A 26,252-nucleotide genomic window follows, 5' to 3' on the forward strand; every position below is an offset into this window, starting at 1 on the left:
TATATCCTCAAAGAAAACCATCCGCGTGAGTTAGTATACGACAGCAGCGTGGTGCATGAGTCTCCTTGGATGAATATTTGCACCTTCGACGTTACGTTATGCTAGAAAGCTATAGAATGAACCAACTGAGCCCTCATTGTCTTCGAGTACTTGAGTCCCACCTACCAGTGGGTATGTTTTGTCTTTGCGTGCCGGGACACTTTCTCCTCGTTTTATCTACCCCATGGCGAGATATATCACGTTCGAGCAACCCGCGGAGCAGTAATAAGACTTGTAGTAAGGACCTCTGTCTCTTTCCCATGTCTCGGACTTCGCACGAATGAGACTTATCTGAGCATAGTACGTGCCACAAGCTAAAGCTATTTGGTCCTTTCGGAGATAAAGCCAATTTCGACCTTTCTAGGGAACGGTTCGCAAAGCAGACTGCACCATGTCGAGTGACGTCTTTTACCGGCCCATATATATATATATATATATATATATATATATATATATATATATATATATATATATATATATATATATATATATATATATATATATATATAGCGGTGCCCACGTGCAGCGGCAGCTGCAGTGGAAAGCTGCACTCGCGACCATCATCCAGATAATTTCATCTCATAAGCGCGGCTCTCGTTCAGTGACTAACTTACGATAGTCTGCGTTGAATATCGCGGCCGTTAATATCGCAGCCGTTGGCTGCGGTCGGCTATATTGCCCCTGACAGTCAACTAGACAGGTTCCAAGGCGCCGGCCCCTCCCCCTAATGTTGTCGCACCGTGTGCGGTTTCTAAACCTGCGCTACTCAGAAAGAGCAATTCTTGAAAACTTTTTTTTTTTCGTTTTATGGTACGTCAGGGCACGCACGCCGTAAGCAATGGGTTTCTCGTTATCTCCAGAATCAAACTTTTTTTCGCACCTGATTCTTTAAAACGAAAGGTCACCCAAAACTCCGACTGCGATCACCGCACCGCGGGGAGGTCTCGGGCTTAAACGCACGTGCAGTGCCGTCGTCTCTTTCGTCGCTGACAATGGCCGATCTCCTCGGCAGATGCAGGTGCGCCGTATCCGCCTGTTTCCCGTCGGACGCCACTGGAGAACACGCTGGGTCGTCCAGCTTTGCGTGAGTAAAACGCGCGGCCACCGCACGCGATTCTTCACTCGCCGCTGCCGTCACCGTTGCACTCGGGTTCGGTCACTGCTGCCTCCTTGTACTCCAATCACCGTTCAGCTGTTTTCAAGGGTTCCAGACTCCGATTGGCGGACGTAGAACGCATCGCTCCCAGCATCGAAACATGCCACGTTGCCTTGCGACGTCGAGTGAACGTCATTTCTTGTGCTGGAAGCAACAATAATCTCTTCCGTAGTGACTCACGAAACTAGTCACTACATGTTGATCGATGATGATTGAACAGTTAGACTAGCAAGTATCACCACTGTGGCGAACTAAATGCCCTTAACGATGCATAATAATACTTGTTAAGGTCTCCTAAATTTAAGGCTCTTATTTAATACCACCAAAGCGGAATTTAGGAAATTAAAGTAAGTTGAGGATTTGTTACTCATATTCAAGTTACACTAACTGTTCCAAAATCGAAGCCTCAAAAAAATTTCTCTCATTGTTTGCAATTGCTTCTCCCTTATTATTTGCTTCGCTCATCAACATTTAGCATAATTACAATGTCGCCAACCCAACTTCCTTTGGCAGTGGACCGAGCTTTAATATAAGAGTTAGAACGAGGGGATACAGAAGCAGCTGTGCAGGCCTGGGCATCGGCAAGGGTCACACTGACCGAGCTCACACCTGAATGACATCACCAATGCAAAGTTAAACTCACGCCGCACATTTGAACCACGTCACTAACCCGCAGTCAGACACGCTGCACATCTGAATGACGCCACCAGTTCACACTCGCTCAACGCGCACCTGAATGACATCGCGAACACGCCGCCACACTTCTTGGGCGCACATATGAATGACGAAACACACGGGCACGCACAGATTCACATCTACGGCACAAGCACCGTAAGCCGCCGACTGTGAAGAAACAGACGTCGTTGTCCATGCAAATGGGCGTTGGAAAACCTTTTAAAACGTTGAGGCCTCAGCGAGACGTTGCCTTGGAGTAGTTGGTTAGGTTCTGTGTTATGAACAGGTTAACAGTATGAAATTCACAAACGCGCGCATCCTGTGTCGTCTGCTCTGTTGTCCTTGTTTCTCCCATTGTCGCGAGGAATCATGGCTTAATGTTATGCCATGCACTATATGAGACACTTGTTCATCTCATTCTTACGTTCTTGTTTGTTTGGTTTTTTTTAGGGGGGGGGGGCATTTGTGCGTCAGATTCAGAACAGGTCGTGTCGGGCACGCGACAAAGTGACACGGTGATTCAGCATTTCTACAACATTTCTTCTAGTCTGTTTCCACGAGGCCTGCGCGCGTTTTCGCATATTTCGACGTGAAATATGTGCTTCGTCCATTGTGTGGTGTAACAGTATGTGCCACCACCGTGAGAACTTATGGAAACGTTTGTTTCGCGAGAAACCGTCCATCTTCCTTTTTCTCTCGAAATTGCGTCCGTGTCGAGCCCCTATTCCAATCTTAGTGTCTACCGTTCAAAACGTATTCCTGAGCTCTTTCCTGATAGCTTTGCCGACAGCCTGATGCGACAGCGTGGGAAAATGTATTGCCTGAACGTCCAGGTGAAAGCTCTGCTGTGGCTATGGTCAGTTGAATCGTAAAAGTCGCGCGTACCGGGCAGAGTCTCGCAGGTTCCATGATTCTCTCTCCAGTATTGCTTACCCGAACGGTCGCTGACACTTGCAACCAATGAATATGTCAGTATAAATTGGTGCTTGCCAATTATACCGTTCGAAGTGTGCTCGAAGCACTTTCGGTTTTACGATGTCATTTTGTACGGCGTCATAAGTCGGTCGAGACAGGCGAGCACTGGCACCGTAAGCACCGAACATAAATGTAGGACGTGCGTAACGTGCAATCAGTTTTAAGGAACTCTTCTATTGAGTGGAAATTCTCATACTCGCTAATTTAACCGGTTATTTATCCGGTAATTATCCGGTAATTATCCGGTATCCAGTATTACACGCGGTATTTATTCTAATAGAATCATACCTAGCCAACTCCTACATAGACAGCTATCGAGCCATGTTAGCAACATGATTTGGACACTGCATGTGAACTGCATGTGACTTTTGCACAGAGAACGCTCAGTGCTTTCAGTAAGCTGCTGGCAGCTTACTTGACTTGCAGGTGCTAGCATAAAGCAGCATTAGGGAAGAAATGAAAGCCTTGAGCGTTATCCAGAAACGACAATCACAAAGTTATCGATATCTATTTGCTCACAAATTTAACTTCCATCGTTTTATTCCTATGAAAACGGTTGGTGTGAAGTAATATTTCCATTACACTTACCCTTAGAATTCAATGTTTCATCTTCCTAACGAGTGAAATTATGAGAAAAATTTTAAAAAAGCTTAGAATTGTTACTCAATAAAACGTTTAAAACGCCGTTAACGTAACCAACCGCAAAAACACGCGAATGTGCTTCGCACCTGTAGAGCGTGCACCGCCGCATAACTTTTGTGCATGAGGACAAACAAACTACATTGTGTACATGACATCTGATGGTTTTTGTTACGTCACAGACCATTAGTGTATGTCTTGCGTCACGACCATAGGTGTTACGTCATACGCTGTGTCTCTTAGAGGCTGCTGACCTATGGAAACTAACTTGTCTACTCTTAATTAACTGCCTTGGTCAGAGGCAGCAAAAAGGTAATTAAAGAAGACTGCGCAATTCAATGTAAAATTTACTTATGTTTCGGCTCCCACGCGAGAGCCTTGTTCACATTGAAAAGAAATGGCCCAAACAAACAGAAAGACTGTCCAAACGCCCGTCCATTTATCCATCCATTAAAGGCACCTGTATAGTATTCACCACTGCAAATTTTTTACCCATGTGGCTAAACAAACTTTAATCGGGATGAGGCAGAATAAATGTCCCTTCGGGGTAAGTTTTGCTCAAAGTACTTTTCCTGGTACATGATAGCGCGTAGAACACCTGTTCCTTTTACTTATTTGTCCGTGGACTACACGTGATACTGTCAGTGCCCGATATGTCCCACTCGCTCGTCCACAGCGACGCAAAAACAAAAAACAAAGAACAAGGGGCCTGATCGCCTCAGCTACGAGCTGAAACCTAACTCTTAATTGTCAGAAGAGAAGAAGTGTTTTGTGGGACTCAGAGGAACCATACGTGTAAATGACGTTTACATTAAGAAAGAGTCCGCTACCTTTGGGTCAGATTGAGTAACACCGTGTTTTGTCCTTCTCAAAAAAAAGGAAAGAAAGAAAGAAGGAAAGGAACCAGCACGCATAATCATACGGGCAAACGGGTTTATTTCTTTAAAAACAAGTTTGGTTACATAAACTAGCAAACCATAGTACGGGATCGAACAGAAGTGAAGGCGTTTACGGTCCTTGTGGAAATCAAAGTTGTAATTTTCTTCGCTGAGAATTCGTCACCGAAGCTGCTGTCTCGGGGCAAGTAAGTTATCTTGCAGTTAGCAGTTGTTAGTGGAAGAAGAAAAAGAACATGGATCATGTAAGCCAAACGCGGTTGAGAAATGTTTAATAGAAATTCCTTTACTCGAGCTTTTCTTAACGGTTCCTCGTTAAACCCCGTCGGATGCGCTTCGCTTTCAATATTCGCATACCGTGCACGTTTTTTGCAGGCAGAAACGGACTGCTGTCACTCTCATTAATGGTTGTATTTCTCGAACGAAACTTGAATCCACGTGGCTGGGTAGGGACATCACGACGTCATACGGAGCTCGTTTTCTCGTGTCTGTTTGCAAACAAAACAAATGCCACACAGCGAGTCTAAAAGGCGGCAATTTGTTAGAACAATACGAAATTGTGCAAGGAAAAAGCAACAAACCACAGGAGATCGAATGACGCTCATGAAGTCGCGTGTCACAGCCAACGCGCGAAATTCAAAATCATATGAGTCACTTTCTGAAATTTTTCGTCGATTTAACGCCGCGCTGCTTTCGTAGGTAGGTCGGCTTAAAGGGTATAGTCACAGCTGCCCACGCTTAAGCGGCTAGTAGATATATTTAGTATATACATTTATTGAATTATAGTGCCTGGCCATATTTTCAGCTTCGAGGCCGTAAATAGTGCAGCACACAGGGGCGTTTCATTTTTGCTATTGAAATGAAAAAGAAAAAAAGAAACCACATCAAAACGATACTCAGTCATAGCCCACAGACACATGCACATGCACAAATTGAAACATGCGAGTACAAAAGCGCTTGTGAAAACACTTAATGTCGCGACCTCGTTCTAAATGCTGTAGGAGTCCACAGATGAGCGTGACAACACGACCGCACCAGCTGCTTTTAGTTGACACCCTGTGTTTTACCCAGCTTTCGCGTATCCTGGAAGTGCGCCCGACCATTGCGTGCTAAGTTCTGTCTCCTGCATTTGTGGCGAAACGATATTTTTATAGCGCGTGCTAAATGAACCGGCGTTTAAAACCGCGGCCTTACGGACCGCAAAACCGCCCTCGAAGAAAAAATAAAATATATTCTACACGCAGTGCAACTAATATTCTCTGCACAGGATGCTCTGAAATAGGTATGGGCGCAGGTAGATACATAAGTTTAGTCATAAATGCTATTATAAAAAGTGCGAAGTCCTACCTTCCCGTACAAGCTTATCGCAAGCAGCGCACTGTTCGCACATACGCAACATTCTGTAGCGTAATGCGCGCGCCAAGTTTTATAACGATATACTGGAGACACGTGTTCAACGACAGACTGCAGGGATCTTAGCCCGCCGCGCCACGACCATCTTAACGGAGCGGAGCGATCGGCCAGGCTCGCAAGATCCTGCCGGTCCACCTCCGTCGGTGCTCTCTTTATAACCGCCAGCTTTATACACTTTCCGGTCTGTACACTCACAGAACGAGCCTTATCGTTGCGGGTTCGCAGAAACTGTTCTGGGCAGCAGTGTCTTTCATTCCGCCTCTCGGCGCATCGCGAGGCCGACGGGCTTGATGAAAAAGAAAGACGGTGCTGTAGTAGAGCGGGTTGTGCCCATCTCCAGGGCAGCCAAAAATAAGAGACGATTTGCGCCCGAGTGTGTTAGGCGAGCGCTCGACGGTTTTGCCAATGCGAGCGGAGGTGAGCAGCGATTTAGCTGAGCCCCGTGTGGCGTCCTCATTCGCTTCGTTCCCGCTACCGGCGAACGTAATTTCCGCTTTCCTTCTCCCTTTCCGAGTCTCTTTCTTTGGCATTGTTCATGAACGGCGTCTCTGTGAAGGAGCACATCTATGCGGTCGTATCGCACACAATGCACACGACGTCTCCACCGCACAGCACGGCGGCCACCGCGAGACGCCGCCCTCTTTTGGCTTCTCGGAAAACGCGCTCCCATTTTTTTTCTTCCGGGGGTAACGCCAGGCGGCGCAGCGACGCCTCTTCTCGCCGCCGTCGCCGTTGCCGCCCCGCCTTTTGTTGTTGCTCACATACGCAAGCAGGAGGCTCGCGCGTTTTTAGGAACGCCGTTTCGTTTGCGCGGTGTTTGTTCTGTTCCACGCCGACACAAGGGAGCGAGGATATTAACGCTGGCGCCAGAGGAGGCGGTCAGAGAAACTACTTTTGGCGCTATCCTAGCTTTCGCCACTGACGCTTTCGCCTGCGCTCGCGTCTGGGGCCATTGTACAGTAAGCTCGTCAGCTTTGTCGTCTCCGTCCTTCTCTCATTCTTGCTTTTGTTCAGCTGATTCGGCCCTCGCATAGCTATGTGTCTTCGGCTTTAAGGCGCCAAGATGATATTGTGACCCGACGACTGGTCTCCGCCATTCTTTCCTTTTTTTTTTTTTTTCCTACCGAAGCCAAGGATGCGGTTCGAGAGCCATCAATCTCGTATTCTCACAGGTGCTAGACTATAGGATAGCCGTTCGATTTTTCTCTGAACGTGCTTTTTCCACGAGCAGAAAACCGTCCTGAGGATTGTGTTCCCTTTCTCGATTGGGCGGAGTGCAAGGCGATGCCGTCCCACGCCGCCTCTGTACCTGCATTATTCCAGGCATTGCGTACAAGCACAGATCCTCGCCTGAATTTTGTCGTGCCTTGTTGGCTGCTGTCTTCGCAGCCGATGTCGTTCCGCCTATAGTTTACTTTCCGCTGCGCACTTGCTTTTGTCACCGATCTACTGTTAGCTGCACGCAAGAGTCGAAGAAAGAAACGAAATGCTCGCACAATCTGTATACAAATTTACGACTTTTGAGATGCCGGGCTTTTGCATTTATTGTTTCGCTTCAGCTCGACGCTGTTGTCTCGCGCAAGACGAACTTAGCACGCAATCTCGACACTTTTAACAATCAGTGCGCCACGCTTGTCGCGATCTCGCCCCGTCCAGAGAGGCGCCGGTTTTTCCAGATACGCTCTTCGATGGCGTCCTGCGTCGCCACGAGGCGTCACACCACGATAAGCCGCGCTGTAGCATTTTCCCGTAGCGCTCTGCTTTGGCTCCCGCTTCGATCGAAGCTTCTCCGTCCCTCAGGCCGCTAACGGGTCGCGTCCGCGGCTGCGTACTTCCACGCGCTCGGTGCCACACAGCCAGCGGCGCGCGTTGGCTTATCCTCGCTCGCGTCTGCGCGGCATCTCCTTAGTTCCGTGCACCTTCGTGGAGGACGCAGCCGTTGTAAAAAAAACTGGGCTCGACGGTCTGCGGCGTCTCTATGAATGTCTCAAAGACAACGTTTACTCGCTTATAGGTTCTCGTTTCTTTATCTATACTTGACTCCCAGACATTTTGTACTCACCCTCGTCTATAGCATAGGTAATCGTACATTGCCTTTATACACATCATATAATTGAAAGAAAAAAAAAGAAGACAGACGATAGACTGTGTAGAAAGGCGTCCACGCACTTACTGAACGAAAATTGTTTAGATGAGCTGAGACTGGTAATGTTATTGCGTGAGTGGTCGTACGGCAGCTGAAGTTCTAAGTAAACGCGTCACGTCACTCACTTGGAAGGTGCGTCGCTAACAACGTCACGCGTACACGAACGGCTTCGCCCTCTTTCGTTTGACCCTGAAAAAGTGTCAAAATGCACTACAGTCGAGTGCTTCACTTCTGATTTCCCTCTTGCGCGAACAAGTGCAATTACGTGGCGTTTCTTTCTTATTTTTTGCTTCTGTCGATTTCCTTCTTTCTTTCCCGCTATCTGAGCTCGTGCCGCGGTTTCTACGCAAAGAGAAAAAATTCAATTGCACGTTCATACTGCGCCGTTACTCTCGTTAGACAGAAGACGAGGGCGGATGTTGACGACGCAACACCAATCACGTTTACTCGACACAACAACAAACCACTCGGTAAGGTAAAGCTTTGCGAGGTAAAGTTCCGACAAGAATCTTATCCGTGCGATACAATGGCTTCGCCGCAGTACAGTTAGTAATGCGGCGAAGCATACACACTGTATCGCGACGAAAAGAATTGTTTGGGGCCGGATTCACTAGGCTTTTCGTTCGTGAGCACTCTTTCCCATTGGCCAACCACCTTCGCTAATAATATGTCGAACGTCAGGACTAGTGGAACCGAACAGTTCTAGCGTAAGAACGTTACCTTTTGTGAACGCGGGCGCCGGTTTGTTTGCGCAAGTGCTTAAACAACGTGTCTTGCCACTGTACGCGTGGGCGCAAGGCGTGTTAAGTAAGCGTGATCAGAATAGCGAGAATCGTTCCACGGGTCACCGGCGTAGACTTCGGCTGGCAGCTGCACGCAACTGGAACGAAGGAACGTGTACAAGCCGCCACGTCCTTGGGGTCCGCTCTCGAGTGTGCGCGCTGTGTTCTCGAAACGGGATAAAAGCGAGCTCACGCGCCGTCCGCAGCGGGGGGGAGAAAACGGCGGCGACGCTTAATCGGAGAACGCATTATTAATCGCCCCGGAGAGGTAGGCGGCGTCCCGTCACAGCGTGCTGCAGTCATTCGCGGGCCTTATCGAAAATTCACCAGCGGAGACGCGTTTCGTCGGCGCGCTCTGCAGGACGACGCCCAGGGAGAGGACGGCGTTCGGCGGGAAAGACACGACCTGTGCCCCGCTCGCCCGGATGACCCATAAGAGGAGCAACTCGTACGCAATGTTTGCTCACGAACCATTTTGTTTGTTTGTTTGTGTTTTATCCCCGCGGTGGCTGACGCATGTGGCGACGGCGCCCTTTCGGAGAACTTTCGGCGCGGCTCTATGGATCGCAACTTTGGCGATAAAGCTGCAAACGACGCGTTTTGATCTGTAATCAGCTATACGGAACCGTCTCGTTTTCCGTTTTTATTATCTTGTGCGTCTGAATACGGGAAATATAACTCGTTGCTTTTTCAGAGAGTGAACACGAGGGACAGGGGGAAGGGGTATTTTCATGCGCACTCGGTCTGTTAACTTCTCGCTTCCATAGCTGTCTCGCTGAGTGTCTCGAGTAAGGCTCCGGATTATGGGGAGGCAGAAAGCGAAGCATTCTGCAGCATTCGAAGCAACACTAGGGAATTCCGTGTTGCCGCCCTTTGCAAGGACTATCAAAGCAAAATAACGCTGTTTATCGTCGATGATATGCTGAAACCAGCGCTTTCAGCATGGCATGACCCACAGCCATACACAAGAAATGCGCTTCGAAGTTTCCTTTTCTACAGTTCCTTTTTCTTTTTTTCAAACTCACTAGCTGTAGCGCGAACGCGAAATAAGTCGAGGTGTCCTCCTTTAAATGCGCGTTTTTTTTTTACGTGGTTTCATATTCACCAAAATTTAGCGGTGAAGTTCTTTTGCTGTCGAAAACAGAACTATCCGAGCCTAGAGTTTCAGTGCACGCTAACAGTACATGATGTCATGAATATCGTAGCGGCAGGATGTGTTGAGAAGCCACATATGTGGGAGAGCAAGGAAATGTTTCGGTGCCATTGCAAATCGATACCATCCCGTCAGAAGATGAGGAGCCTGATAGCCTGAGGAGCCTGAGGTAGTTGCCGCGTTCGCTCGAACATAACTGCGCAACAGACGTTGCCCCTTCCTATTCTAACATTATTAACAACGCATAAAATAGTAGTTGCCCTACTTGTTTTTTACGTGGATTCACGTTCCGATGGATGCTGCATCTATGTTTTCATGGGAACAACGAGGCTTCGTGAAAGGACCAAGTTGAGTTACGCCACGCCTCTCACTATGCGCGCGTCTTGCGTGAAGGGCATGGCTCCGCATTTTGTTGGGACGAAACGTTAATCGAAGCTAAACGTGATGTTGCGTTCTATTCTTTTCAACTAAACACCACCTAAACGCGCAAACGCATAGCTCAGCGTACATGGCATGGTGTTTGACGGTCCCGTCATTTATTTGATGTTTTCCATAATTTCATTCCCGCATCAGTACTGCATGTCTGGTCCGTGTGGCATGACTATCCATCGTATTACAGACCTGTGCTTGCTGCATTCTTGTCGTTTCGTAACAATACCGAACTGCCCGTGAACAACAGATTCATTTCAGCACCAGTATACACGGCCGCGTCACGTGACACCATAGGCATGCCCGTCCGCGCGTGCCTTCTACCCGCACCACACTTCACCTTAGGAGACGTAGACAAGACGTTTCGTGTGCGTCACGTGCTTTTCTTTCCCAGAAGCACGCTCCCGGCGAGAACAAAAAAAAAAACATGTGTGTCGCCACACTGACACGTCAGCACGAACGCCACAACTTCGCATGACGCGCCTCCGGCAAAGGCGTAAAAAAAAAAAATTGCCGCACCCACCGTTTGCTCGATGCATGCACGTGGTCGTGCGTGCGAACGAAGACGATACACTTAAAGGGTCTGCGTAGCCTTGTGCGCGCGCCAGCTGAGACCCACGACCCAAGCGAGCACCGGCTACAAGTCGCACAACACTGCCGCTTCACAGTGCAAGCCACGAATGCCGGGTCTCAGGTGCGAGCCTCCGGCAGCTAGCAAGTGCGCGCGCAGCGCGAAGAGCGATGGACGCGAATTGCGAACCAGCACCGGTAACCGTCACAGGTGCACACACACTTGACACGCGCCGACAGCGCGGTCGTCTATAGTCTGCAACCACTTGCCCGTTGTTAGAATTAGTCGTACGAGTAGATGGCATGAGTACACGGAGCTCCCTGTGCCCCTCGTTTTTTGATTCCTCTTCCTAGATGTTGCTCTTGCTGCTGTGGCATACTGATCATTAGCCGTCTTAGTCTCCGGTTTATATACCGTGGCATGTTGCCCTCAGTTCGTATCCCACCTCCTACCCTTAAAGAGGCCTGGTAGATGAATGTTTCGCTTCCTACTCATTTCTCTCTGGAATGCTCCTCCTTACCTTCTTCGATTCACGCGTCTTGTATCCTTGTCTGCCCGTAACAGTCCCTGCTACTTGATTAGTAAAGTCAGAACCCTATTAGCCTCCCCTATTTGCATCTGGTAAGTCATCAGGTATTGCCAAAATTACCGTAGTTTCTTTCGTTAATTAAACCTGAATATTATCGCAGGACAACCACGGGAATATTCTGGCGATCAAGCACGCTTTCTTTTTTCAGAGGAAAATTGTAGCGAGTCCTAAACATTACTTCCATGAGCACCTTAGCTGCAGCTGTTCCTCTCACAGGCTGTTGCTTTTTCTTATATGAAGCACTCGCTGCACATGCACTCAGCGTTAGCCCTCAGAAGCAGCGCGTAGCCGTGCGTGCTTGAAAAAAAAATATTGAGCTAAGAATAACGTGGTGGCGGCTCAGACCGCCAGCCCTGCACGACGACGACAAACGAACAGGAGGCTAATTTTGTCGTCCAAACTTTGTCTGACTGCCACAGCAGCAAGGTAGCGGCACCTCGGATCAGGAGGAGGAGCTCAACGACATCCAGGTGCGACTGCCGAACCGGACGCCCCCTAGCGACCACCAGCAGCAGCTGACACCTCCGCCACACCATGTCGTCACCATGTCGCGGTCGAGTCTGAACAACCCGGCTCCGCTCGTGACCACAATGACTTCCTCGCACGCTGGAGGTCCGCCGCTGGGCGTCACCACGGCTGTGGTCAGCTACCCGCCGCCCGCGGTCGGCCCGTCCTCCGACAACGACACAATGGGCGGGGGCGGCTGCTCCACGTCGCTAGGAGCGGGCGCGCCGTCCAGCGCCGCCGCCTCCGCAGCGAGTGGCGCTGCAGTCGCAAGTGGTGCTCAGAGCGGCGCTGCCAGCTCCGGCGGCCCCATGGTTCGCATTTCAACACTGTGATGAAGAGAAAGGCTATAAATCCGTCAACACCAACAAAGACAGACAGATACCACGCATGCACTCTCCCTCCGAAAGAAAAGGGGGGAATGCCGTCGGTATCCCTTGGAGCGAAATGAAGCTTGCCGGCGGCTCGGGCGCAAACTGGCGAGGCAACTCGGCGAGCGCGCACTTCCCACTTCTGTGGCCGCCCTCACCGACAGGGGGCGACCGCAAGAGTGACACTCCCTCTTCCGCACACCGGCGGCGACCAAAAAAAAAACCGCGTTTCCGACGCTCCTGTGCCACTGTTTGTCACGATAAGCGAGGCTGGGCCTCCCCATTCCACGCTAAAGAGAAAACCGCGAGTGAATGTTGCTTCTCAAGCTTCGATCGCGCTTATATATAACCCGCACGCGTAGTCGTGAGCTCTTGCACGCAAAATTACTCAACCTGTCAGGACAGGTGAGCGATGGACGCGAAACCGGCTCCCTCGAGTGCAACTGCAACCAATAGCCAAACGACTATGACGTCTCACGACTTACCTGTTGCGGCTACTATCGCTTTCCTTTCGTGCTGTTCTCTCCCCCTCATTTTCTTTTTTTCTTTATATGGAGCCACTGTTGCGTTCTTGAAATACATTTTTTTTTTAAAGCTGAAAAGCATAAAAACAAATACGGGTCATCGCTTGGTCCTTCTTGAATTCTATGTGCGTCGACTACGTTTTCCCAAGTCTTCCACTCTCATCTCATTCCTTCTCGTTTGTGCTGCCTGAATGGACACTTTGGGCGACATGCTAATGCAGCTTCTCTCCGGAGACCACTGTTTCGCCAGAGTCAGGGATTTCAAAACACGTTCTATTGCTTCTATGCACTCTTGGCCACTCATATCGAAGCGGAGCAGCTGAGGCCGCTGAAAGTAGACCTAGCTCAACCAGGCAGGACTGATTCAGTTCTGCATGTTCAGCCCGCGTCCAAAATTCACCTGGATCGTTCTCGGATGCGAATAGGGCTTAGAATCCGAGCTTCGTTTCGGGATTAGATACAAACCCTGTTTTTACGGTGCTATTGTGAGTCGACCGATGGCATTTCTCGGCACCAATCATAGGACCTTCGTTCCATGCTGCAATTCGAATTATTGCGTCATCCTGGTGACATTTCCAACACCAAAATTACTTGCATCAAACACAGGAATCGCACTCTTCTTCAACTATCGAGGTTCCGGTAGGCTATTTGTTCAACTATATATTTGTATTTCTTCTCGGTGGAAGAAACGTCAGTCAGATGGGAGAAAGTGAAATACTAAACTTCCCTCCGTGAACTTAGCGCTTAAACTGCTGTATCGATGACGTTATATTCACTACACGAGCTCTGAGGTATTTTCGTGCATTTTGGCCTCTTTCATGGCAGGAAAATTTCCCGGAAGTTTCTCATTTTCACTCTAGGCAGGTACAATACAGGTACAATGTAACCATGCTTTTTTTTTATTAGGAGCAGTAATCTCTTGCATAATGCCGACTTCACGTACAGCTGATTCTAGAATTCCAACGTGTCAGTGGTACACGCTTTTTTTTTCTTTTCATAGTTTCTGGCTTACCAATAAGCCTCCTCTCACGGTAACACCAGCCCATTCGAAATTCCATAAGTGTTACCCGTCAGTCTAAATCAACTGATTGTTTCTTTAGTATATCTTCCCAAGACTGCAGAACACCGAGAAGACCACAGTGTTGGCTGTTCCCGGAAAAATAGGCGGTAAAAAGAGACTGATTTCCAGTCGAATCATGGCTGCAGGAGAGATGCAAATTTCGCCCTCAGTGTCCGTTTTGGTAAGGGAGTCGACACAGTTAGAAAAAAATGAAAGAGAAACGGAAAATAGAAACCTTGGCAAGCAAGCATTTCCCCAAAGCACAACAACGCGCCGGATGCAATACTGTGTCTTGCTACTTTTGGAAAAGGTAGCCAGACGCCACCTTCGTCATGACTGCTTCGTGTATTAAGGCCCACCTGCATACCGGACGCGTTCGGTACAACTCTGCGCCGGCGGTTGAAGTGAAGGTCCAGCTACGCAACTCTCGCAAGGATGTCGATGTACGACGGCATCGAACAACAAGCCTCGTACTGGCACGCGACTTGTCAGCCGCATATCAACCAAAGTACTATAACCGTAAGTTTCATCAAAATTGAAAAAAAAGGCGTTCTAGGTAAAAGCGGCATTGCAAAAGGGATTCACAGGCGTTTCTGCCGGGACATTAAGTGTGGTCGTTGCAATCAAAAAAATTAAGTTGTTCGCGTTAATTAGTCATTCGTTCAGTTAACATTAATCGGTTAACATTCCTAATGTAATCACCGTTAGATCTTATAGTTCTGGTATTGAAGTCGATCGGTTCTCAAGCCGCGTTCGTTTTACAAGAAAGCCTGAGGCGGGTGCATGTTTCCAGATACCCGTCCCGAGAGTGCGAGTCAGAAATACCCTGGCATTTCAAGTTATCTTTTCCTTGAAAGCTTTCTTCAAGAGCTGCGGGACAAAGCTGTGTGATGCACTATATATGTATTGTAACATAAAATGCATTTCTCGGCGCATTTCTGGACGAATATATCTCGAAACTAGAGTTAATCTGTGGATTCCTACCAATTGTACATGACTTGACTGCCTGACAGGTTTCAAAATGCAAAATTGCATTCTGTGCAGCCACATTTCTGATTAGAAAGTTAACCATTAACCTCAAGCAAATTGGATGCCAATTCCCCAACGCAACCGCCGCTGGTGAAAATGCATTGCTGAAGAAATCACCTATTCGTAGTCTCCATGTCGTCTTGAGAAGAAAATTCGCTCCAGTAAGCTGAAATAAGTGCGTCGCAGGCTGCCAGCTATGAACCAACGAGACGAATTTCTGACGCTAGCCGCGAAACCAGCACAACTCATCCGGTTTCAACTGCCAGAGCCTAGCGTGCCGAACACGTCCGAGTATAAGTGAGATGTTTATACTACGTTTATAACTGTCCCTAATAATGCGCGTTCACCGCCCTCGGATTTTTGGCGAAGAACCCTCTGTCCGGCCTCCCAGTTCGTCTTTCTTTTAACTGTGCGCATCTCTAACGTAACAGTTACATGCTATGCGTAGCGCTTCCGGATCACGCTCTCATTTTTCAAAATTGAGGTAGCAAGAAAAGTACGGGAAATGAAAGTGACAGCGACTCCCTATAGCCACATCGATGTGCAGATCACGACAAGCGTCACGCATTCTGAGACCTTGCGCAAAGACAGCCCGTCCGTGGTTGCCTCTCTCGATGTGGCAGGGGAGTTCGCCCCCGTGGCTTTTGTCATCCGAGATTCCTCGCTAGACCTCTCACTTCACCCAGGAACACGCATTCAAAGAATTCAGCATGCAACGCAGCGCTTCTGAAAGCAGTTGAGTTTCCATTATGCAGATGTTTAGGTTTGATCCGGTGCCGCTTCTTGCACCTAACGTAAGGTACGCTTGACCGCGGGAAAGCAGGCGGTATTTAGAAGCTTTATGGGCGCCTTTCTGCTCAAGTTTACAACGTTACAACATAAGTTATACTCTCGGAACAACGCCTTCAGAGAGATTTGAATAAAGGTGGCGTCGACACGGACCAGTCCAAGCAACTCCGAGTGCACACCACCATGCAAGACGTTCGTTACACTTTCTTAGTTCTTCGATCCCCCGCTTCCAGCTCCACAGGTCTTCCTCGCAAGCTTAGGTCCGTAACCCTTTTACGCAAAGTCAGGGGGCGCGCGGCTTGTCCATGGTCATTATTACATGTTGAGCAGTCTCTTTCGCTTGGTGCAAATCTCCGACTTATGCGCTCGTCCGGCGGAGGTGGTGCTCGTCTACGCAATTTTTTTTTTTTTTTAGAGACCGCGCATCTGTGGTGCGTCTTATTTTTGCTACGCATTGCGCAAACGCAACATGCAAACGCCGCCACTCGGGTTTTAAGTATATGCAGCTATCTATAGTCGCCCCCGTGCCACCCGTTTGCTCGGCGAAAAGGAGTTGTGATGATGACGCCGTGTCTCCGGCTTTCACCGCACGTCTACGTGTTGTTCTGTCTGACTTTGTTCGTTAACCGCGGGCAGCCAGTCATACGAGAAAGGAGACACGGAGATATATATGCACGGCAACTTCTCCGCGTTATCCTTCTTTTCTTTTTTTATCGCTCCGTTTCATGGCTTCCGAGTGAGCATTCCCGTCGTGAAACGAAGGTTGCGTCGCCTCTATCACCGCCATCAGCCCCCCCCCCCCCCCCTTTCCCTGCATCGCTATCTCGACGGAAGAACACAAACGCAAAATGACGAAAGAAGAACAAACGCGATAAAAAAAAATGTGTCTAGGCAGAAGAAGGCATCTTGGTCGCTCTCTCGCAAAACCGCCGAATGGCGTCGTCCTGCAGAAGCCGGAAGCTGGGCGGGGAAAGAGAGAATACCCCGCCTCCCGGCCAACGAGGATGACCCTATACTGGAAGAAGTTCCACGTGTTCCAGCTCTGCGCATCTCTTTGCTATCTGTCGCTACCAGCCATGTGTGTGTGTTTACCAGCACGTCACAACAGTGCGCGTGTGTGTGAGCTTGGCGACGGTGTGCTCGCAGTGAAAAAAAATTTTTTTTTTTTTCGGAGACTGCTCCGCGCCAGTTCCCACCCGCCAAAAGAAGGACATGGAACACAAAAATGTGGTGATAAACTCTTCGGCAGCGCCGTGTGAAAAACGGTGCAGCAGACTTTTTCTCCTTCTCTCTCTCGCTCCTACTTTAGAGACAAAACAAAAGAACCGATGCGAGCACTGTGTGTTCGCCTGGTGTGTGTAAAAAAAAAAAAACTTCGGTGTGTTTGTTGTGTTCTTGTTTTTCCAGACTGTTGACGAATCCTCTCCTATAGTGAAAGAAAGAAAAATCAAGACTAGAGCACGTCGGTGACGAAGGGATGAGAAAAAATATGAGAGAAAACAAATTGTAAGTTACGTGGTGGCAATCATGCCCATCTCTTCTTTTTCGTTTGTTTATCTTTTTCTTCTTCTCTTTTAGATCTTGGCTTTCTTGCTTCTTTAGTGTCATGCTTGCAATATGCGACGCTGAACGTTACTGTTCCTTGTGAAGCGTTCAAACGAATTAAACATTCAAGGAAACTTTTTGAAACGATATCCAATAGTTTTATTTCACTAATGCGATCTTAATTTCATAGCGAGATCGCCGCAACTGATGCATCTTTCAAGTACTTGCAATCGCTTTGAACCGTCAAAAGCTATCTGCAAGGAACGGCAACGTTCTGCTCAAAAATGTCCCCGGCAACATTTTTTGTGATTCTTCCCGAATCTGCCAAAGCGCTTATTGTTCCCAGAGTTATTTTCACGTGTTACCGTGTGTTATTTGCCTACAAGGTGTTGCCTTGCTTCGGTGATTTTAACATTTTATGCAAGATCCAGGCGTCTCCATTTCGATCTGTCTCTCTCTCTCTCTTTCTCTCTCTCTCTCTAGCTCTCTCTCTCTCTCTCCGAAAACTTTGTCAAGGTCGTTGTTGTTACTGTTTACCGCGATCAGCTTGCGCAGTGCTCACTTACGAAACAGTGTGTCTCTCGATCGAAAAAAAAAAAAACGATATTCTCGTCTTAGACTTAAACAAAAAAAAAAAACGCACGCAGCACTTTCTCTTTACCAAGCATGTACTCTTATCGTCGATTAACGTTCTCCCAGAATTCACGTCTTAAAACAGAGCTCACTGTTTTCGGTGTTTAACGGTAAGGAGACGGGCCACGGGTAGCAGGGTGGGGCGTAATGAGGTTCACGTATACATTGCCTAATATGTTGTCACGTCTATGTTTTTCTTTTCCTCCGTGCAATACTTGCTTCGTACGGATCTGCGGCGTCCATTTGGACGCCAGATGCTTCTGCAATCATTCAGGCTCCCCAAAAACGCTCGCACTAGTCGCCCACCAAGCTCTCGAAGGCGTCTTTACGTGCACTGTGTAAATGATTCGTCGTCGATTCGTTTGTAACACTACCCTCTCTAACACACACAGTGGTCCAGCATGTCCGCCGTAGAATGGTGCTCACATTTCGTGCCAACTTACACTCAACCGGCTTCGCGTGTCAAAAAAAAAGAAAAAATACGCGTAGATTTAAGAAAAGACGCGCCGCCCGCCATACCGTAGCCATGCCGCCTTCGCGAGCATTACGGCTCGTTCTTCTTATCCGTGTGAGACCGAACACTGGAAGCTCTGCTTGCAAGCCGGTGACTATTCAGGCACTCTTTCTAACGCCACGCGCGCGCGAGTTGAGAGAGGCGAACAGACACACCCACCGGCAGAAACTGTACGCCGTAGTGCGGCTTCTCTTTCGTCCAGTGTTCACGGGTCGTCTTCTCCAAGTCCTGAAAGTGGCCGATAGTGCTCAGAAAATTTCGCCCCCTCACCCCCACCCCCGCTTTCCGTCGTCTGTATCTCTAACGAACTTCTTCAGAGACAGTGAGAGAAAAGAAGAGAAAAAAAATAACGAATCAGCATCACTCGACATTTCACGCGACATATTAATGAGAGACGCAGCTAATGTCAGTGAGCCTGCCGCCGACGGCACTAGGTAGACCACCGCCCACTTAGAGTTTCTGTGTAGGTTTTAGCGCTCACAGAGAAGAAGCGACTCGTTTGCCCCTGGGGGCACGGCCTCCGAAATTTGGCCGGCGCGTGCTGACTCCGCGTGCCGCCAGATCTCTGAGGCCATGCCAGGGGGCGACGTCTTGGAGGCCGACAACACGTGGCGGCGCGCGGTGACCACGAAACTTGCGTCACAACACAAATCGTCTTGAACACGCCTTAAAATTTCGCAGCCACTGTTTGTAGGCAGCGACCATATGGTAAACGATATTTTGCGCTCCCTTCGATAGGCGGTCCTGTAAATCTTCGGACGCATCCCACGAAAAAAAGGTTGTGACCACGTCGGCCTTCGAGCAGACGACCCTGGATCACCAGTGATCGGTGACGACGGACCTTAGATTTGGTTGTGTCCAACAGCGTGTTTTCGTAGCCGTCTATACTGATGGACATAGGTTGCGTAGGGCAGTGTCGAATTTGGCGCTCGCTCGCACACCAGCTCCCTCCCCCTTTCATTCCGAGGTCGCGCAGGTGCGTCAACATGTTTTTGTGTTTGCTTAGCAGAGTGCAACGCTGTCTCTACGTTTCTGGTTGCGCGTCTATGTGGTGCTTCGTTCCGCATGTCTGCATGGAAATGTTGGAAACTATGAAGTTTCGGTTGACTCCTTAAGTTCGCACCGGCAAAGCGGTTGCGCGAAATCCAAAATTCGCAATCCTACATCGTCCATTGGTTCAGCCAGCCGAACCGTTGTCCATGAGAGAGATGTATACTACGTGTTTCTGAGCCCTAGTTAAACGTCTTCACGGCGCATCGTAGAACCTGTCTGCTTAGAGCTAGCGTCACAATGTAAGAAAGGCTGCTGGACGCAAAAGTTACTAACATTTGGCCGACCTACTCGGAGAGATCTCTCTGGAAAGCCGCCTACGAGTAGTGCTATGCAGCAAAGCATTTTTGTTCGGGAGTTCTTAGTGATGCCAGCCACGAAAAAAAAAAAAAAAGGACGTCGAACTTCAGGGGAAGAAGCCGTTGTGAAAACTTGCTGTGAGAAAAGTCGTCATTTCTTCGTGTGCCTAGGATACATACGAGCTTTAGAAAGTAAGAATGTTCAAATACATATTTGTGTCGTCGTTTTTATGCTTGGCTTGAAGAAAACAAGAACATTAACCTAAAGATGTGAACATTTAGGGTTAGATCTGCTGTGCCGTTAAGTTTCTGTCATCTTTTTTTTTTTTTTTTTTTTTGTCGCAGTATTTCCGGTTATTCCAAAGACAATTGTGTTTCCAAATTATGTGGCATGCTGTCGCAATCCAACTACACTTTCTTCAGAATTTTTTTTTTTTCCTTTTTGCTAGCGTGGTGTTCTTTCACCCTCGTATATCCCAGTCTAGCCTTGCTCTGTCTTCTTTGCAACGTTGAACAACAGGCCTTTATTGCAGGTGGCGCTCAGTACCTGTCGGAAACCTTTCGTCACACTCTCTGAGAAACATTAGTCATTTACCGCCTCAATATTCCCGTATCCAGAATTGCACGAGCGCCATCCAGTGTAGGAGCTCAGATAACCGTCGCTAGTCCCGTGTAGGCTCACAACAAAACGTGGGGCGGCGGTCTACATGTAGCGTCTGCTCTTTTTTCTGACGCGAGCGGTTATACCGACACAAAGTATACTCGCAGACTTCGTAGTTAATCTCTAGATTTCAAAACATATCGAATCACTTTTTGAGCGATGAACGATCGAGCCCCATATCAGTTGCCACCAGTGATGCCAACCCAAGTGATTTTGACTGTGTGTCGAACAATGACCGTGAGATTTGTTTTATTATTATTATTATTATTATTGCTTTTTCGACATTTGGACACCTATTCGCCTATTTTTCTGGCATATTGTTGAACAACGATAATTTAATTTAAGCAATGAATGCGCATTCATACTTTGGTGGAGGAAAATTAATATATGAGACTCGGTACTCAATCAGCGCTATAGGCGAGGCCATTGTTGGCCGAGGTTTGTTGTAGAATGTTAGGTCAACTTGACCCAACATTGGCCTGCGCCTAATGTAAGGCTAATGTGGCCCAACAATGGATTTATCTTCGCTTGGCTTCCTGCGCTGCTAAGATAGCTGCTCCGCAAAGCAAAATGTATAACTTCAACGGTGCGGCTGCACTACGTTATTGCCTGTTGCACCGGTCATCAGGACGGGACCTGTGTACAGTCAATACAGTGGGGTATGTGGTCAACGCGTATAGCAGCTCTGATTAAGTGATCTGAAACGTCAGGTGCTATAGTAGAATAACAACTCGCCGAATACATAGCCACGAACTGTTTTCTACGAAGCATGCATTACATGCTGCGAGACTAGACACAAGAGGTTGGCAACACTGGTCACCACAGGACATTGCGGGGCGTAGTCGAGACGCAGCGCCTCCTAGCGGAAAGACAAGAGAAAGCGTCGGTTATGTTTCCGCTCGATCCGTGAGGTCTGAGGCGAGAGATGCGGCGCTCTATTCATAGTTGTGTGTCTCGGAACTATGTATTCGGTGCATCCCGTATAAGCCTAGCATAGCCGGTCGCCATCTTCGACAGGTGCCACTGCAGCATGACGAGCAAAGTACTGGATAATTTTGCGACGCATTTTCGCGTGATTCTCTCAAGCTATAGTGAAGGCAGTCATCGGTTCGATGTCTTGGTTTTTAGAGGAAGAAGGTTTCTGTGAGACGTTGCGTGTTTCTTTTTATTATCTGTTTTTTTTATATAGAGTGGTGGATATGGTAATTCTTTGTTTGCCCTCGCTGCGACCAGCAGACGCGTGTTGATTAGCTTAAAACTGCGCAGGCGCGATGTTGCTTTAGCGAGTCGACTGTACGTCTGGATGGTGTCGCAAGAAAGTTTAGGGTAAACGTTGTTTGTTCAACGTGCACATTCATAGTGCCTACGTCCCGTCTGCATCGTTCGTGCTGTCGCCCCAGAAAGGTGTTATCGCGAGTTCCGAGCTGTAGGCGCGCCGCCTGAGTCACACCTGGAACACTTCGACCAGTCCGTGATCGTGATCGCTATTTTTACTGTCTGGTTGAGGAAATGAAAGAAAAATTAAACAAAGCGAAATGTTCGGTACCGAAATTCATTACTCTCTAAAGTTGTGCACCATGTCGCAGTTTAGTTTCCGGGCTTTGTGGTGAAAAGGTTGTATAGGGAAGCAAGGCCGCACATAGTGGTGTTGCACATTTCTTTGTGTCCGTGGAACCTTGCCGGAATTTGCGTATGCTCGGCGGATCCAAAAGGTGTCTGTTTCGTCCAAGCTCCCCGCTTTACGTGTACCTACGATTCAACACGAACCCGAACATTAACGAATCAGCGGATTCCTTCGGATTGAATTGCTCCGCCCAATTGTTTTCTATTACCTTCCCTTCTTTTCTTTTTCGCGATTTTTGAAATGAGCAGAAAGTTCTTGACGCACTTCAGCGTGAACAGGCCTATCGGGTATCGGGTAGCGCGATAGTTTTAAGTATAGAGCATGCAGATGTCAGAGGTTGTAACGCCTACAAAGTGCTAGTTAGCTATTAACTAGTCGTACGTGTATACTCAGACGTATTTCTACACGGAGACGAATAAAAAAAAAGAAGAGAACAGGCAAGCTGCACTTGGCTGCCGCCACTAACTGCTGGAGCGTTTCCTTTTTTAGATGCCTTTTTACACTATTCGTTTTGATCGTTCTTCGGGATGAGGTCTAAATAGCCACGATGATCGTGTAGTCAGCTGCGACTAGAAGATTCGTAATACCGTTTGTATGTTCGGTAGAATAGAAACCTAGACTACCTAGCTCGTATTCGTTCACCCTCCCCAATATCCCAACATTTTTTTTTCCCTGTTTGGTTTTTTAATCAAAAACACCAAGGCCGTTCGACACACGTTCTTTGTACAGGCCATGGTTTTCCTTGCCGACTGTCCACGGGACGCTGGCGTCCATACCAGGCACGCTTCTTTCGGGGGAGTACTTCAGGCTTAGTAGTAGTGAGTACATTACTAATAAGCTCCATGTTCGTCTTTGTTATACCTTCAGGACGTGCCATCTGGAGCACTCGGCTGTTTCGACCGCCGCCTTGGGTGCGTAGAGCGAGTGAAAGAACAGTAAGAACGTCCGTGGACAGGCTGCAAGTGTTACCAGGCCGCTTTAGTGTACATAGCCAAACTGACGCCAACGATCCGTTTCAGGATCACCTTCGTTACACGCGCGCGGCCTGTAAAGTATGTCAGCGCAGGTGCCGAGATCGTCTAACGGCGTCTCGTTTTTGACGCACCCGCGGAACCTATTCCGTGCAACCAAGCAAAGCAAACGCTGTTCCCAAAACCATGTGCAAAAGAAACCCCCGTATTCAAAACAAGCCTCGACTCCAACCCCCATGCTCGACAACCCCACGGGGATAGCACCGCTTCTACACTGTAGCAGCCTCTACGTTTCAGCAATGCTCGTTTGTGATCGCTGAACTGTAATCCGGGCACTTTCATTATCTACTCGAAGGTAATGAAATGTTTCACAATCGAGTCATCACTGTGGCGATCGCCAGTGAGGGTTAATGAAGCGCAGCAACTGACTCAGTCGAAGGGTCACGCTGCCTTCCGCTGCGTGGTGTTGAGAAAGAGGTCTGAGTCGAGGCAGGTTTTTGAGTGCTATAGTAAGTCAAAATCAATGCGGTAAAGCGTTACAGTGCTGCGGACGCTTACCTTGCGGATGCTTGTGTAATTCAGTGTCCTAAAAATGACATTCAGGATGTGTCAGCTCAATTCAATGTTTCTTTCGCTCATCTGCTAAGATTTCTCACTGCGTCTTCATTGCGTTCTTCTTCTTTTTTTTTTTTTTCTAGTTCAAAACGCTAGGCCTGCCACCGCGTAAAATGGTTTTGTGTGCCTCCGTGAAGTCGAACGTTCCGAGTGTAGATATTGATTGTTCAGCTCCCAGCTGTCAAGTGTGTACCGCGTTTTGATGATCGTCAGCCGAGTGCGTCTCAGGTGTATGCAGGAGTCCATGGCAACCAGAGTTTGGGAACAAGTTCGCTTGCTTGAGAGCCAGACCAGAAGGTTACGTCTTCTATGAGAGTCGCGATTGAAGTTGTTACGAGAGGAGGTTTCTTTTTTTTTTCATTTTTTTTTGAGCGAGTGTTGTAAAAGGTTGTAAGATGTACGCGTGGCCGCGGCACAGTTACATTAATATTTTCTAAGGCTGTCTGCAGGAACACCAAGTTCAGTGTTAGTAACGCTACATAAAGGGGATTCACAGGTCACCTCGGAATATCTTCTGTATCGCCTGATATCCAACATTTTGAGATCATCGGATCGGTTCAACTATAGCAATGTACAAATACAAAGAGGTTCTGTTTTTTTTTTTTTTTTTAGCTCTCTATCTCTCTCTGTCGCTTTGACTGCCTTGATAAGATTATCGTGCCCGCGGCCAATAGCCGAGATGCTGCTGGTCAAGAAAAAAAAAAAAGGTACGCCGAAGAACAGTGAGCACGGACGCAGGGCACGCGAACGTTACGATTCGTTCGAACGCGAGGTCAAGCACGCGATGCGCGTTTACAACAGCAAACTCGCTTTCCACTTTGAGAAGGAACGCGGCACACGCACGGCTTTCGTGGTCGCAATGGCAGGACGCGCACCACACGTGGATTTCATCGCGGCGCCAGTGAATTCAACGGCAAATTCGTACCCCCCCCCCACCCCCCCACCCCGAATGAGTGGCGCACGCCGCCCCGCGCACTACCTTTGTTCTCCCACAGCGCCGACAGAAGGCGCTAGTAACCAGGAGTACCCACTCTTTATAAGTACGGATCAGTCTAGGCGCATACGTCGTCCTGCTGTTTCGTGTGATAGCCGGTATAGAGGGCCGTGAGTTCTGCGCAATCTCTAGGTCCACACGCTGGCTTCCCCTATCTCGGCTGGAACCCATAGTGTGCGGGGTCCCAATTACAACGTCAAGATTATCTTTCTTTTTTCTTTTCTTTTTTTTGCGCACCACGAATCGGTGGAGGAGCAGCTCCTCTAAGAATCATTTGTGTATAATTGTTATTCGAAGCACGAATGGTTTGAAGGCGCGATACAAATGGTCGTAGGTCGCTGCGATCGCACGCTAGGATGACGCAGAAAGCGGGAAGGCTGCGCGACGCATACGCTTAAGTTTCCAAATCCCATAATACTTGTTTTTTCGTGTGTGCGTACGTTTTCGCGGTGCCCTCCAAGATGCGCCTGTGATACAAGTTTAAAACGAAACAGTCTTTTTTTTTTCTATTTTGTCAGATCATAGCCGCAACTTGAGATTGTGATATGCAATGACATGCCACCGCTTGCACGCGCTCTTTAGTTGAAATTCTTAGGACGGTCTTGACTTAACGGGATCCAAGTAATCGCAAAAGGTTCGAAAGCAGTTTTAAACTTGCTCTTCGTTAATACGAATACCATGCACGGTGTACAGAAATTACGCTCGCGTAGTAGTTTGAGAAATATATATATATATATATATTGTCGAAACAGGCAGTATAAAATTTTCGGAGCAGGCTGTATAGGGCGAATTAGGCGGCCAGCACAGCTCATGTGGAAACAGCGCTGTGGTGTTGGTGCTCTGATTCGCTTTAGCGCCCAGCGAACCCACCGCTCCAACACTCCCTCACGAGATGCAGCAAAAAAAAATAATAATAATAATAAGTAAATAGATAAAGGGCCAGCCACTGCGACGCCGTAATCTATCAGCGAGGGCAACTGTAAACAAAAGGCCTAAGGCCGTTCAACACCATGTTCATTTTCTGACGCAGAAGCGGTTTATTTATCTCTTTTCTTTTAAATATCTTTAGGGGTTTCCCACTGTCGCCGAGTTTCGTTCATTCTAAGAAAACAAAATTCATTCTAACAAACCATTAGCGAAGAGCTGAATTTAAAAGAATTATAGAGGATATTTAAAGAAACGAGGACCGATCAAGGTTCTTTTCGCTGAGACCTATACAAATTTTTCTGCCTTTGCCGCTGTGTAGCGGGACGAAATTCTGCGCCCCACGTGATCCCTATGCTTATATACGTATTCCGTTTCCGTAACTCCGCCTGGTGTCCCTACCTTCTTTCTTTTCACCGTCGGAGTGCGTAAAAAAAAAACGTGATGTCACCAGCGGCGCAAATTTGAATCGTTGCGCGCTTTTTCGTAGATTGGCAGACTGTAAATACGACAAAAGTATATTTAAAATACTCATTAAGTGGGGATAGATTACGCCTGCATCGGCTCTGAAGTCAAATAGTCCGACGCGATCGTTTTGTTATCGCTTCCCTTCCTCCTTATCTTTCTTTTTCTTTTTTGATGTGCGCAAAGAAATAAAGCTTTCTCACCGAACTGCAATGTA

The 26,252-nt window shown here is 48.1% G+C and overlaps 1 protein-coding gene across 2 annotated transcripts in view; it reads left to right on the plus strand.

The window, feature by feature from the left end:
• Positions 1-26,252, plus strand: part of Shal (Potassium voltage-gated channel protein Shal) — a 252,014-nt gene extending 225,762 nt beyond the window's left edge. The window contains exon 5 of one of the 2 annotated variants that reach the window (XM_075696410.1): positions 11,883-26,252. In XM_075696410.1, the coding sequence (XP_075552525.1) occupies positions 11,883-12,302 (420 nt within the window). In that variant the 3' untranslated portion in view covers positions 12,303-26,252. The remainder of the gene's footprint in view (positions 1-11,882) is intronic. The other variant, XM_075696411.1, reaches the window with a different exon arrangement.

This window comes from Dermacentor variabilis, chromosome 6 (assembly GCF_050947875.1).
Source record: "Dermacentor variabilis isolate Ectoservices chromosome 6, ASM5094787v1, whole genome shotgun sequence".
Lineage (NCBI taxonomy): Eukaryota > Metazoa > Arthropoda > Arachnida > Ixodida > Ixodidae > Dermacentor > Dermacentor variabilis.